At 36.1% G+C, this 14,723-nt stretch overlaps 1 protein-coding gene across 2 annotated transcripts in view; it reads right to left on the bottom strand.

The window, feature by feature from the left end:
* Window positions 1–14,723, bottom strand: part of LOC111145265 (solute carrier family 25 member 12) — a 104,443-nt gene that overhangs the window by 61,151 nt on the left and 28,569 nt on the right. For both annotated transcript variants that reach the window (XM_022500075.1, XM_022500083.1), the window contains 2 exons: window positions 11,014–11,129; window positions 2,452–2,591 (listed from right to left, as the gene is read on the bottom strand). In XM_022500075.1, the coding sequence (XP_022355783.1) occupies window positions 2,452–2,591; window positions 11,014–11,129 (256 nt within the window). The remainder of the gene's footprint in view (window positions 1–2,451; window positions 2,592–11,013; window positions 11,130–14,723) is intronic.

A 14,723-nucleotide genomic window follows, 5' to 3' on the forward strand; every position in this document is an offset into this window, starting at 1 on the left:
GGAGCTGAGGAGAAACAGGAATGAGGAGTGACTGCTTAATGAGTACAGAGGGGTTTTTCTGGTAATGAAAGGTTTGGGAATAAGACAAAGGTGGTAGTTGCACAACGCTGTGGATTGTACTAAATGCTACTAAATCATGCACTTTTACATGGTTAATTTTATGTTAAGTGAATTTTACCTGGATTTTTTAAAAAAGAAAAAGCTCCTAGAGAGCTCCAAGACAAAATTGATAGAATGAACACCTAATGTTGTAAATATATTAAAATGAGATGTTAATAACTGAGGCAAAATTTAAGAATGAATTAGCATTAATACATAGAAAACTAAACAAATAAGAAGAACTAGAAATCCTAAGAAAAGTAATCATATTAGTCATGCATAGTATTTATAAAATTATCGTAATTAAAATATGATTACTGATCTAAGCAGAATCATAACATAATTATATGGGTGATGGAGACAAAAAGTATCCAGGTCTGTGGGATAGAGAGGGGTGAAAGAATCAGCTCCTAATCTTCTACAGTTCAAATTCAATGAAAAACACCTAAAAGTGAACATTTTTAAAGTAGAGTACAAAACCACAGAAGACCCCATATAGCCATGCAATCTTGAGAAAGAATAATAAAGCTGGAGGTACGACAGTCCCAGATTTCAAGATATACTACAAAGCTCTAGTAATCAAAACAGTGTGGTACTGGCACAAAAATACACATAGATCAATGAAACAGAACAGAGAGCGTAGAAATGAACCCACAATTATATGGTCAATTAACGTACAACAAAACAGGAAAGAATATATTATGAGGAAAAGACAGTCTCTTCTATAAATGGTGCTAGGAAACTGGACAAAACTATGCAAAAGAATGACACTGGACCACTTTCTTACACTACACACAAAAATAAACTTAAAATGGATTAAAGACCTAAATATAAGACCTGAGACCGTGAAACCCCTAGGAGAAAACATAGGCAGGAATCTCACTGACATTGGCCTTAGCAACATTTCTCTAAATATGTCTCCTGAGGCAAGGGAAACAAAATCAAAAGTAAACTGTTGGGACTACACCAAAATAAAAAGCTTTTGCACAGCAAAGGAAACCATCAGCAAAAGAAAAAGATAATGTAGTTAATGGGAGAAAATATTTGCAGAAAAACAGGCAGAGGAGATGAACACACATTTTTCCAAGACAACATCTAGATGGCCAACACAGTCCATTAAGCAACCAACTCTTGGTTTCAGTTCAGGTTGTGATCTCAGGATTGAGCCCTGTGTTGGGCTCTGCTCAGCTCAGAGTCTGCTTAAGACACTCTCACTTTCTCCCTGTGCCCCTCTATCCCACCATGCTCTCTCTCTAAAATAAATAAATAACTCTTTAAAACACACACACACACACACACACACACACACACACACACACAATGAGATATTACCTCACATCTACTAGAATGGCTAGTATTAGAAACATAAGAAATCACAAGTATTGTTGAGAATGTGGAGAAAGGGAACCCTCAGGCTCTGTTGGTGGGAATGCAAATTGGTGCAGCCACTGTACAAAAACAGCATGGAGGCTCCTGTTAATTAAAGACAGAAGCACCATACAATCCAATAATTCCACTACTTGGTATTTACCCAAAGAAAATGAAAACACTAATTTGAAAAGATATGTGAACCCCTATGTTTATTGCAACTTTATTTACAATAGCCAAGATACCTGGAAGCAACCCAAGTATCCCTTGATACATGAATAAGGAAGATGTGGTATACATACAATGGAATATTACTTAGCCATTAAAAAAAAAAATGAGATCCTGCCATTTACAGCAGTAGTGACAGACCTAGAGGGTATTATGCTAACTGAAGTAAGTCAGACAAAGACAAATACCATATGATTTTACTTATATGTGGAACCTAAAAAATAAAACAAATAAACAAAGCAGAAACAGACCCATAAATACAGAGAACTAGTGGTTGTCAGAGGAGAAGTATGTGGGGGATGGGCAAAATGGGTGAAGGAAAGAGGGGTGTACCGGTTTCCATTTATGGCATGAATAAGTCGGGGATGAAAGGCACTGCATAGGGAATATAATGCACAGTACTACAGCAGCATTGTATGGGGACAGACAGTAGGTACACTTGTGGTGAGCACAGAATAGGCAATCACCATGTTGTTCACCTGAAACTAATTTAACATTGTGTGTGAACTATACTTCAATTAAAAAAAGAGATTTTAAAAAAGTAGAAGTGCCAACGTGGGTTTATTATTTAAAGCTATGGAAGTAATCACCAAAAGAAACAATTATAGGAGTTTTAAAAAGTTGCCTCTAGGAGTGGGAAATGAAAAATGGGCATGTAATGCCACAAGGAATTGCTATTTTTGGTAATAAAACTAAAAAGGAAGGAAATGGAAGAGAAATGACGTGTATTATACCAGTTATGAAAACTAAGCTCACCTGGAGAAACTGTGTGAATTCTGTGTAGTTAAGATGCTTCTTCCGATTATGCCCAAAATGCAGTCGGATAAATTCACAGTCCCAGTTAAAAGGGATATGATGATGAATAATAGTTTGTCCAAATATTTCTTTGACATTTTCTTAAAAGGGAAAACAAAAATAAATAAATTATATCTGGAGTAAGTAGTTTAGTCCACTGCAATGTTCCTACAGAAAGAAATTAAGAGAAATTTCAAGTCAATATTATCTGCTTCTATTAAGATAAGCTGAAAAATTTTTTGTGCCCAGAAACCCATGCACAGGAACACAATTGATACAAAATATAATTTTACACTTAAGATTGTGTACCATTACATATAAGGCCATGAGATTCTTAATTTCTCCTGATTTTATTTTAATTAGGAAGTGATTTATATCTTGCACTACAAATGGCTGCTACTTTGCATTCCAGTAAAAAATCAATAGTGTTTTCCCGATTCCTCAAGGAGTCGAATTAAGCCCTTTATCAGAAGCATGAATACCTAAATTACAGTATAATGCAATATTTGTCATACTAAGTATGGTTTGATTGAGGCTTGATTATTACATTCACACTAGCCTGAATGTCTATTGAAGATAGGTATAAGAAATACTACCAAAAGCATATCATTAGCTCAGCAGCAAGCACCTTATTAAAAGCTTCTGATATTGTCAAAAATATGGTCTTGACACAAAGCTTCAAAATCCCCATAAAAAGCATGATTATTAGTCCCAACTATTAAAAATATTTTAAGATAAGTGAAATTAGTGATTCACTTTTAAATAAAGAAGGACTAAACACAGTACACTAACTTTTAGATAGGAACAAGTCAAGCTGTGTAACATACAACCAAAACCCTCTGACAGCTTGTCTTCATGCACTAACAACGTCAGTCACTTTCTTACACAGTTCTACACTTACAATAAAAGTCAATTCACGAATGACTGGTACTTTAACAAGCATAGACTGGATAGCCTAATTCAGAAGCTCATGCCAAAAAAAAAAAAAAAAAGGAAAAAAGAATCATTAGCAAAGTTAAGAAAGCAGGAAGCCTGTTTTACTGATGTCTTAAGAACAAAAATTATTTTCAAGTTTATGCCAATTGTATTAGTGGAAGTGTTTTACCATCCATAGCTATCAATTTTACTAATTAGTGGAAGTTCAATGTTTTATAATCTCCAACTATGCTCTTTTCTCTAATTTCTGCAAATTCTTTGAATAAGATACCAATCTCACATTGTAAATGGTTTAATGGATTCCCTTTAGTTTTATATACCTTTTTTTCTTGATAAAAGCATTGCTGTTGGGAGAATAAGAAGGTGGAAGAATCCGGAACTGGAAATCCTACCAGTCTGGACTCAATGTAACAGCTCCGAATAGGTCACAGCTATCAGTAAGTTGGAAGAAGGCATTGGATGTCACTGGGGAGATGGGATTCTCATCTTTCCTTTCAGATGGAATGTAACATTTATTTCTTGCCTAATTAGCAACACTGTGTCAGAGTTTACAAACCATGTTAAATTATTTTCACCTTCCATAAACCCATATTAAATATATGGGTTTTTGTTTCTAAAAACAAAAAAAAAATTAACTCAGTAGCAATTCATGGGATCCTGGCTTTTAATCAATACAAAAGTTCACCCTTAAACCTACATCACATTTCAACAGTTGTAAAATATGCTAAAATTTGTAAGATAGTTAAAATAATAAGGGTTACAAAAAATATTTAGAGCCAAATATGGGAGATCAGTGAAGATTTTTTATGATCTTTAATTAACCAGCTGCTCTATTCCCAAATTAATCACATTGATTTCTTATATTTAAGGTCTGAGTGTTAAACTAAGGAAACATGAAAAAATTAATGGAAAGCAGAACAGAATAACTTAAGTTATGGATGCCTGGGTGGCTCAGTTGGTTGAGCGACTGCCTTCGGCTCAGGTCATGATCCTAGAGTCCCAGGACTGAGTCCTGCATCTGGCTCCCTGCTCAGCAAGGACTCTTCTCCCTCTGAAACTCTTCCCTCTCATGCTCTCTCTTTCATTCTCTCTCAAATAAATAAATAAAATCTTTTAAAAAAGAGAATAACTTAATATATATATTTATTTTAAATATTAAGTGTATGAAAGGGAATAAGTTACTTTATGATAACCTTTATTTTAAAGGTCACAAGTCCTAAAACTCAACTATAAGAGTTGATAAGAAATGCACATAATACTATCTAGAGAAGTTTTATATAATGGTGGAATAAAACTGAATTCCCTTTATATGATCAGAAAATATTAGAATATTAGTGTGAAACTAATCAAATACAATCAAAGATTCAAAAGCTTTCAAACTACAAAAATTTACTTAATTATGAAACTGTTTTCTACAATCACAAAATGGATACTTACGAACCAAAGTTACAATGTCTGACTTACACTCAAAAAAAGTTCCATAATAAAAACTTTAACTAAAGTCCTGTTTTGTAAACTTCCTAACAACCTCCAAACAAGCTGTTAGAATATCTTTGAAACAATTAAAGTGGTAGCTTAAATTACTCATAGTAATCTCCCCAAATATTGAAGTGTCCTTTTCCATGAGTACTTGTTTCAACATTTCCTACTTCTCACACTTTGTATGTGGTTTTATTATGACCACTAATATGTGCTGTATTTTATTAACCACCCCCACCCGACACTTTTAATTATTTTAACTATGTCACAGGCTACAACTATAGTTACTAGGAATAACAAAATTTCCAACCTACTTTGGCACCTCTTGATGTGTCCCACTTCCCTTCTGTTATTATTTTCACTACCAGCTGCCTAAAGCTAATTCAGGAAGCTTACAAAAATAATTAGTACAACTATTGTTTTAAGGTCCAATTCATAATCACCACTTTACCAGGATGCACTTATCCAAAAAAAAAAAAAAAGTTATACAAAAGCTCCAGAACTGGAGAGTTTCTACTTGTGTGAGGCAATAGCTCAAAGAGATGATGTTCTTATCTTACCCAATTTTATCAAGTTCTGTGTGACATGAAAGAGAACCCCAATAATCTCAAATATTCCCAGGGCAACTAACTGAAACTGCACAGAAAGTTTTCCCCCCAGAGAGAATCCCGTCTTTCCAGTGGCAAACAAGGGTCTTTGGCTCTAGGCAGCACTCCTTGGAGTACTATTTGAGTGGCCATAGCTCCGGCCTAGATGAAAGAGCTATGACAGTCACATCTTAGGCAGCAAGATCATGATCTAGTGTTTTATACTAGCCCGGTTTTGCTATGGGATATAGGAATCCATTCGTTTTCTGACATATAGAAAACAATAGACCACTTTTTCACTTCCTGCAGAGCATGGGCTTATGAAAGAGATGGTTTATAATTCCTCTGAAAATGGAATTGGGGCCAGACACAAAAGTCGCCTGTCATTATGTTCTCTTTGCTCAAAGGAAAGGAGGGCAGGTAATGGTGACAACTGTGATTAAGTAAAAATGTTCACAGACGTGTAACATTAGTCAGTTTAGCTGTATCAGTCACTTATGATGATAGGACTAGATGAAACACACATTGAAGCATATATATCATGTAAATATGTCTTAATAGAGGTTTTAATTTCCCCAGCAGCCCACACCGTGTCTCCCCGTCTCATCCACCCTCATCCCTCCCCTGGTCCTTATGGGGCTTCCTACTGGTCTTGTTCACCTTTCTGCAATACAAAATTACCTCTGACCGGGGCTGGCACTCTTCTCCAAGACTGCCACCATGCCTGTTCCATGAATGAGCCTGGAAGGAGCTGCTGTACCAACGGTGTGGCCAGAGAACTCCTCCTGTAGGTATACAAGCCATCAGCCCTGTGACACAGCCCACCTACCATCAGCCCAACGACATCCTGATTCCAAGGATTCCAGCCCAGCAGGAGCCACTGCTTCCAACTTAATAGGCTCGAGACCAAACATTTTTATTGTCAGTGGGGGGAAAAAGTCCTCAATAGCTGAGTTTCACCTGCACAGTTCTTAAAGTGAAGTCAGAGAGGCTTTTAGAAGGACTCCCACCAAAACAATGAATTCCTTGTGTATAACTGAACAAAAACAATGGTGAGACTTGTGGAAGTAAAGAGTTTTTGAAGGAAAACTTGGGGAGAAAGAAGAGGAACAACTAAGAGACCAAAAAAGAAAACAAAGGAAAACAAACAACAACAACAAAAAAATTCAACAACAGGAACTTAGCAGAGAAAGTCCCAACCAATATAGCATGTAGACTCAGTCCCACACTGCTAGGCTCTACTTCCAGGTAGGGCATTAGTTTCCTAGGCAACTTCCTCTGTTTTTCCAAGCAAGAAAGTATTTCTATTAACCCTTTACCTACCTCCAGAAGGGACTACCAGACAATCAGTCAGTAGAGTAGTCTTCCTGCCAAATACATGTGAAGGTCCACTTCTCAGGAAGGATAAGTTTATATTTAAAGAGCATCTATTACTATAGAAACTAGATGCTTCAAGAGTCTATCACCATATGGCATATCCTTTTTTTTTTTTTTTTGCCTCTAATTCTAAGCTACTCTAGTAGCCTTGAGTATTAATATTACCATCTCTGCAGTATCTGAAAGAAATCTCAAAATTCTTCCTGATTTAATCTGAACATCCAAGTGCAGCTCTAATTCTTACCAGATTAAAGTAGGTATTTGTTACTATTAGATTTTCATATTACTCCAAGTCTACAGCTTTGTTTCCAGTGAGAGAAGGTACATCTTTCATATCTAGATTTCCACCTCCTGAACCTTTAGTAACAGCTGTGGTAATGCCTAAACCAAACCCAATCTGTTCTTCCCTTCATGGAAAAAGAGGCACAAATGGAACACATATTTATTTCTTATATCTAATGACAATGAAACACAGTATGAAATCAAAAGGAATCTCTGCTTTTTGAGGGTTTTACAGTAGGGAGATGAAGATAGGCCCTTGAAAAAAATTTACTTTGGAGAGTTCCCATTCCTAGGCAAGCAGTTTGGAACACAATGTTGGTGAGATTTCAGTAGAAAACTTAGACTCTGTAACATATCTTATATTCATTTATTAGTCAATAGGAGTTTGGGTTTCATTTTTTTAGAAGGATTCCATCTTTGTTAAAGCAATAGGCTTTGATTTTTTAAATGTGGGACGAATGCATGACAGCTACTGACAACACAAGGTAGTGTATACTTGGTTATGTAGGTTACCTCAACCTAATGCTTCCGAGCAGAATATCCAGTACACTAGTGGCTGGCAGAGAGACCAAGGCAATTTTGCAATGTATCTAGCAAACACCAGGCATGCAGCAGCCTCTACAAGGCTCATGACACCAGGCAGTAACAGATACACAAACCAGTAAGTAATCATCCACAGCATGCATTAGAAGTTTTACTGGAAGAACAAAGAGGAAACAACTAATGGTTTTATTCACTCTTTTAAAAACTCCAGAACCCTCTCCTGAGCGTGCATATTCTGCAATGGATAACCAAAGTCTCAATATAAGTCCTCTCCCCAAAGTAGAGGCATCTCTAAAAATTAAAAAAATAAAAATTTTTCCAGCACTCAAGTAAAGGTTGTTCAATATTTCTATTTATATAAATACTTCTAAAAAATGCACACAGTTTAAGTATCTAATCTGATGTGTATTAAAAAACATATCTAAAAAAACAAAAGCATAGATGAGAACAATATATACAAATACACAGATAACATCATCATAGTCCACAAGATATCAATGGCATAACAGTTTTCTCCACTCCATTACACCTGACATCCAATATTCTCTCCCACCTTTCTCTCCTGATGTGCTCAAGAGAAAACTATAAACAAGCTCCAAACTAGAAAACATAAGGCCATTTAGTTGAAAAGAATTTAGAGTTATTATGGATCTAAAATTTCCTTTTACTTTAGCATTTATTTAAAAATAAGCATAATTCATTTTATTAAGTGGATACAAACATGAAAACTGACCTTTATCACAGATCCAAAATCCTATAAAAATAAACTCCAAGTTAATTATTTCCTTATGCTGAAATTCTGTCGTCTTGAAAACAGCCTGTAATGAGTAGGCCTTAAAAATCTCGTTAAATGGCATTTGTAACAGTTTCAATGCTTTTCCTCCTAAGAATATAAAATTAAACTTTCTCTCCTTCATTATAATTTTTATTTAAGAAAATTTGTCCAAAATGGATCCTTAAAACTAGGGAGGCAAGGCAGGAAAGGAAAATGGTCAAAGTCTCAGGAAATATGTGAACATCAAGACAACCATCCAGCTGGCCAGGGACTCCAAGAACAATGTTGAAAAGGGTGTTCAGGGCGCCTGGGTGGCTCAGTGGGTTAAGCCGCTGCCTTCGGCTCAGGTCATGATCTCGGGGTCCTGGGATCGAGTCCCGCATCGGGTTCTCTGCTCAGCAGGGAGCCTGCTTCCCTCTCTCTCTCTCTGCCTGCCTCTGCCTCCTTGTGATTTCTGCCTTTCAGATAAATAAATAAATAAATAAAATCTTAAAAAAAAAAAAAAAGAAAAGGGCGTTCAGCTGTGTATTATTCCATAAGAATCTTCCTATCTCTAGATTAGCAAAAGAATGAAAACAGAATTTTGGAGGATTTATATGTTCTTCAGTTCATATCAGGTGTTATAACAATGGAAAGTGATTTGTTTGGCTTTTAATCTTAATTATATTTTCTTAAAATTCTAACCTTATATCATGGTCTGGGGGAAAACAAAGATCTTTAAAATGCTAAAGTTGGGATCTAATAACTCCAAGCTTTCATTTGCATGAAAAAAATGTGTTTATAAACACATTTATTTGAAATCATCTATTTCATTAGTTAATTAATCTACTAATCAACACTGGCATGAGTCTCTATTGTTCTATTGGATGAACTGACTTGAGCAACTTGCTTTTTAAAATAAAATTGGAAAAAGCAAATGGAGGAGACACAAAGAACCAAGATACCAAGGTAGGAGGGACAAAAGAAACCACAATTTGGTTTTCCGAAATCTAATTCTTAAACAATGGACACATGTTAGAACCACAGGTATGCTGTCCCTAATGCAGATATTTGTATCAAAGTATTTCCCAAGAACTGCTACACAACAGTTGAAAGTGAGACATGTGAGAATGTGTGATACCTACTGAAAATAGAAAATGCAGCATTATTAGTGGTCCTAGGTTAATACTGAATGATGACATGATAAAGGTTTTATACTTCAAACTACAGAATCTAGGTACTTCTGGGGAAAGTCAGCCTTTAGGAAGAAGAATGGCCAGAGCTTGCACCAAAGCAGGAAGCATGCCAAGACAGATGCAAAAACCCGAGGAGTTCTGTCTGCACTGGTGTTTATTTGGGAAAATCTTCTTATACAGAAAATAACAGGTCAATGGGCAAAAGGAAAAGGTCAATGCCAAACTAGAAAATGTGCCCACTAAAATAAAAGTAAAGGCACCACTGGTCCTTCTGAATACCTATACTTCCTCATCATTATTTCCATGGCAGTGATACTTCTTCCTTTGATTTTAACTGAAAGATGTTTTTTATATAACAAATACTGCAGTAAATAAATATTTAGCACTATAGTCAGGGAAAGCCTGATTTTCAAGAGTTTTTCTACCACATATTGATGCTAAGTCACACCATAAAAGGGCTAAAATTCAGCTTTACAAGGTGCAAAAGTTCTGGAAATCTGTTTCACAACAACATGAATATACTCAACACTACTGAATTGTATGCTGAAAAATGGTTAAGATTTTATGTGTTTACTATAATAAAAAGTGTAAATGTAAAAAAAAAAAGGGAAGAGAGTTCAAGATCCTTGAAAACACTGCATTGTTTTCATTGAAAAGCCTGTTGTCAGAAAAATTCGCAGATACTTTAAACACAAACTAATTTCCACAAATAAGCATCTTTAAAAACTAACACACGGCTACAGATAGAAATTCCAGTTTATATGCTTGTCAAACAATGACGTTGCGCTAAATTATGTGTCTACCAAAGGGTTTATATCAATTTTACATTTAATACAGATTTCAATTTCAACGTACTAGGCTTGTTTCCTAAAATCAAAAATCTATAATGGGGATTTAGAGAATGCTAACTATTCTTAACTCCCTCCTTCGGTTCCATTCTTGGTGCTGCAATGACAGAGCAGCAATTTTCCAGACTACTATTGAAAAGCTCTGCACTCTCTACCCAAAAATTCCTTAAAGAATGACATGATTATTCCATGTTGTTCACAGTCTGTTTCATAAAGAATTTTGCCCAGGCTAGCCCAGAACAAGAAAATTTTATACCACCTATTTTAGGAATGTAAAGTTTCAATGACTCAATGAGCAAAGGCATTCCTAGATTCCTTACTTTTTTGCAATAGTCTAAAGTTTTGAAGGAAATACACCATTTTAATTTTATCTATGTAATTCTTTTAGGAAATTAATACTTCACTTATTGACTAGCTCCTAAATAAGCAGCAATCTATATGCAGTTACTAGATTTAGCATTTAAAGACTAGACCAGCCTTACTGACTTCACTTATCACTTATAATCTTTTTTTTTCCTTACCAAATGTCACCTCTCCATTTCCACTCTTGTCAAACAATTGGAAAGCCACTATGAACATAGAATCTGGAGCACATAAAACAGATTCAAATGCCAAGAACTCTTGATAGGAGATCAACCTGGAATAATATATAAAATGTTACTGGTTGGTAAAGAAAGGAAAATATCAGGCATTTAACCTGTCTTTACTATATGCTATAGGGGATAACCAAATAATTAAAAAAGGGAAGTTTCCCTTTCAGAGGTATTCCAGACAATAAAGAAAGAAGGAAGGAATGATAGAATTAGAATACTACCCTTTTGTGAATCCCTAATAAATGAATGGACCTGGGCAATAAGCAATCACTTCCTAAAATCACAAAAAGAGAAAGAACTAGACCAAAAATAATTAAACCTGAAGCTGATAGTCTCTAGATCATAGAGTCTCAACCATAGTGTTTAACAGCACCATTTTAAGCTAGATAATTCTTTGTTGTGGGGGCCTCCTGGACAATGTATCATGTTTAGCAGCAACCCTGGCCTCTACCCACCAAACTGCAAATTGCCAACACCCATGTTGAGACCCACTGCTTTCCATGTAATCAATTTACAGAAAATACAAAGGACAAAGGAACGTGTTAAACATCACCACAGAAACACAATCAGCGTAAGTGCAGAATGGAGGAAACTGTAGCATGAACATTCTGTACTTGCAAAAAAACGAAAACAAAATTTTTTAAAAAAAATTTTGAAAGAAAATATGGAGGAGAACTTCGTTAAAGACCTAAAAGATATAGTAATTAGTTATAAGATACAGATCTTATTTGGATTCTGATTTAAATGAAGAAAAAATTTTTAATTTATGAGAAAATTAGTAAATAATAATTATATAACAAATGCTTGATGATATTAAGAAATTGATGTTAATGTTTTTGCTTTCATAATTTTTCTTATCTTTTTGAGACATACACAGATATTTACAAACAAAATATGTCATCTGGAATTACTCCAAAATAATCCACGGGATGAAAGAGTGGAAAGAGGCATAAATAATACTAATTTAATAATTATTTTAATAATTACTAAAACTTGGTGATGAGGATATTGAATTCACTACACCAGTTTGTTTTTTATGTTTGAAATGTTGGTAATATATTTTTTAGGGGCACCAGGGTGGCTCAGTTAAGCATCCAACTCTTGGTCTCAGCTCACAGGTCTTGACCTCGGGGTGATGAATTCAAACCTGTGCTGGGCTACACACTGGGCATGGAGCCTATGTAAAAAAAAATGTTTAAAGAAAATACATTTTTTAAAGGAAAATTCAAAACAAAAGCGGGGAAAACTAAAACATATTGAGTCCTAGAATACTCAGGGTTATGAAATTAGCCAGTGGCCAAAATTACACTAAAATTGTCTTCGATGATCTTTTTGGGGGGAGGGGGGCATGAGTGGGAGTGGCGGGTGCACAGAGAGAGAATCTCAAGCAGGCTCCTCATGCAGCACAGAGCCCAACCTGGGGCTCACACTCACAACCCTGAGATCATGACTTGAGCTAAAATCAGGAGGCAGACACTTAACCAGCTGAGCTACCCAGGCGCCCCACCTTCAATGATCTTATCATAGAGTCAGTATATGCTAATGTAGAGTCATCTTTCACAGCAAGGTTGCTGCAAAAATTCCACATCGTGTTGCTACATTGGGAAGTGACTAGTGTCCAAGTAAAAGCATTATAAAAATCTGTTTTTATAAATATATAATACATACACTTATTTACTTATTTATATTATTAATGGTGCTGACTTTTATTCTCAAATGGCCTGGTTTGGGCAACACATTTACAGTCACACTATAGAAAGGAGCAGACCTAATCTTTAATGTCTCCTAGCCCCTCAGGATCTGATCTCTGCACACCGTCCCCTTGCTCTCTGCACTCCACCCCACTCTTTTTTTTTTTTTTTTTTTTTTTTTTTTACAGAGAGGGACACAGCAAGAGAGGGAACAGAAGCAGGGGAAGTGGTAGAGGGGGAAGTAGGCTTCCCACCAAGTGGGGAGCCCAATGCGGTGCCTGATCCCAGGACTCCTGGATCATGACCTGAGCCGAAGGCAGCCGCCTAGCAACTGAGCCACCCAGGCGCCCCTAACACATTCATTTTTAATCCATGCTCCTTTCACTCAGGACCATCACTCAGCATTTCATTCTACTTGGAATTATCCCACCATCTCCAAACTTTTGTCCATTTAATTTGTACCCATCTTTACATAGCTCAGCTCAAGTATCGTTTCCTCAAGAGAACTGTCTCAGAGTTCCCAGATGACTTTATATACCCTTCACACCCCTAGAGCAACACACTGTACATTTTCAGAGCCCCTTGTAAAACTTTTATTGAAGTAATTACGTAATTCACTGTTTAAAGTCTAATGCCCAGGATGCCTGGGTGGCTCAGTCGGTTGAGCGTCTGCCTTCAGCTCAGGTAATGATCCCAGGGTCCTGGGATCAAGTCCCACATTGGGCTCCTTGCTCAGCAGGGAGCCTGCTTCTCCCACTGCCAGCTCTGCTGGCTGCTCCCCCTGCTTGTGCTGTCTTTCTCTCTCTCTGACAAATAAATAAATAGAATTCTTAAGAAAACAAAATAAAATAAAAAATAAAGTCTAATTTCCTGCAAGAAGATAAGCTTGTCACAGAGCACAGTGTTGATTCAGGATAGGAACTTACAAATATTCTTGAATAAACTCAATTCAGAATACAAGACTTTTTAGAGAGCCATATTTCTCAACACAGTATTAGGAATGACTAAAATTTACATTTTATTTTATGGTCCCATTCATCAAAGACATATTTTACATTCAAAGTTTCATCTTCTATTAAATAAAATACTTTGAAATATGTTTAATTTACACAAGTTACATCATATCCAAAGCAATGGTGTATTTTTTTTTTAAGATTTTATTTATTTATTTCACAGACAGAGATCACAAGTAGGCATAGAGGCAGGCAGAGAGAGAGCACGGGGGGTTGGGGGGGGGCGCAGTCTCCCTGCTGAGCAGAGAGCCCGAGGAAGGGCTCAATCCCAGGACCCTGGGATCATGACCTGAGCCGAAGACAGAGGCTTTAACCCACTGAGCCACCCAGGCACCCCGCAATGGTGTATTCTATGCCTTTTCCCTTTATTGAGGAAAAGGCCTTGTGGTGGTATTGTTCAGGACACTAAAGACCATGACCTCACTGCGCCTCTGATGAAGAATCTTTGGTGAAATTAGGAGCTTGAATGCCTAATGAATCCTGGGAAGAATAATAATCAAACTGTTTACAGGTCACGTGTCATAATACACTCTATGCATTGGTGTACTACTAAAAACTATGATAAAACTCAAAAGTGTAGTTATCATTACAGAAATTCTAGAGCAATAAAAACAAATGAAGTTATAACATATCAAGTATCATCATCCACACACCCTGAAAAAGCAATGAGTGGTATGTGGTTTTAATAAGATTATATAACACAAATGAAATAATGATATAAGGGGAACTTAGAGGGCCTTCATTTTCTACAGTATGTATTTCTGAAATGTTTGAAATTTTTATTATTTACCTAATTTCTTTTGATTATAGGAGTAATGTTAAGGGAAAAAAAAAGTAACTAGGCTGACAATGGATTAAAAAACAAATCCATCTTGGCTTTTCTGAAACAGCCTCAGGAATCTAAATCAAAAATACAATCACCCTGGGGCTCCTG

This window comes from Enhydra lutris, unplaced genomic scaffold (assembly GCF_002288905.1).
Source record: "Enhydra lutris kenyoni isolate GAN:26980312 unplaced genomic scaffold, ASM228890v2 scaffoldscaffold1, whole genome shotgun sequence".
Classification (NCBI taxonomy): Eukaryota; Metazoa; Chordata; class Mammalia; order Carnivora; family Mustelidae; genus Enhydra; species Enhydra lutris.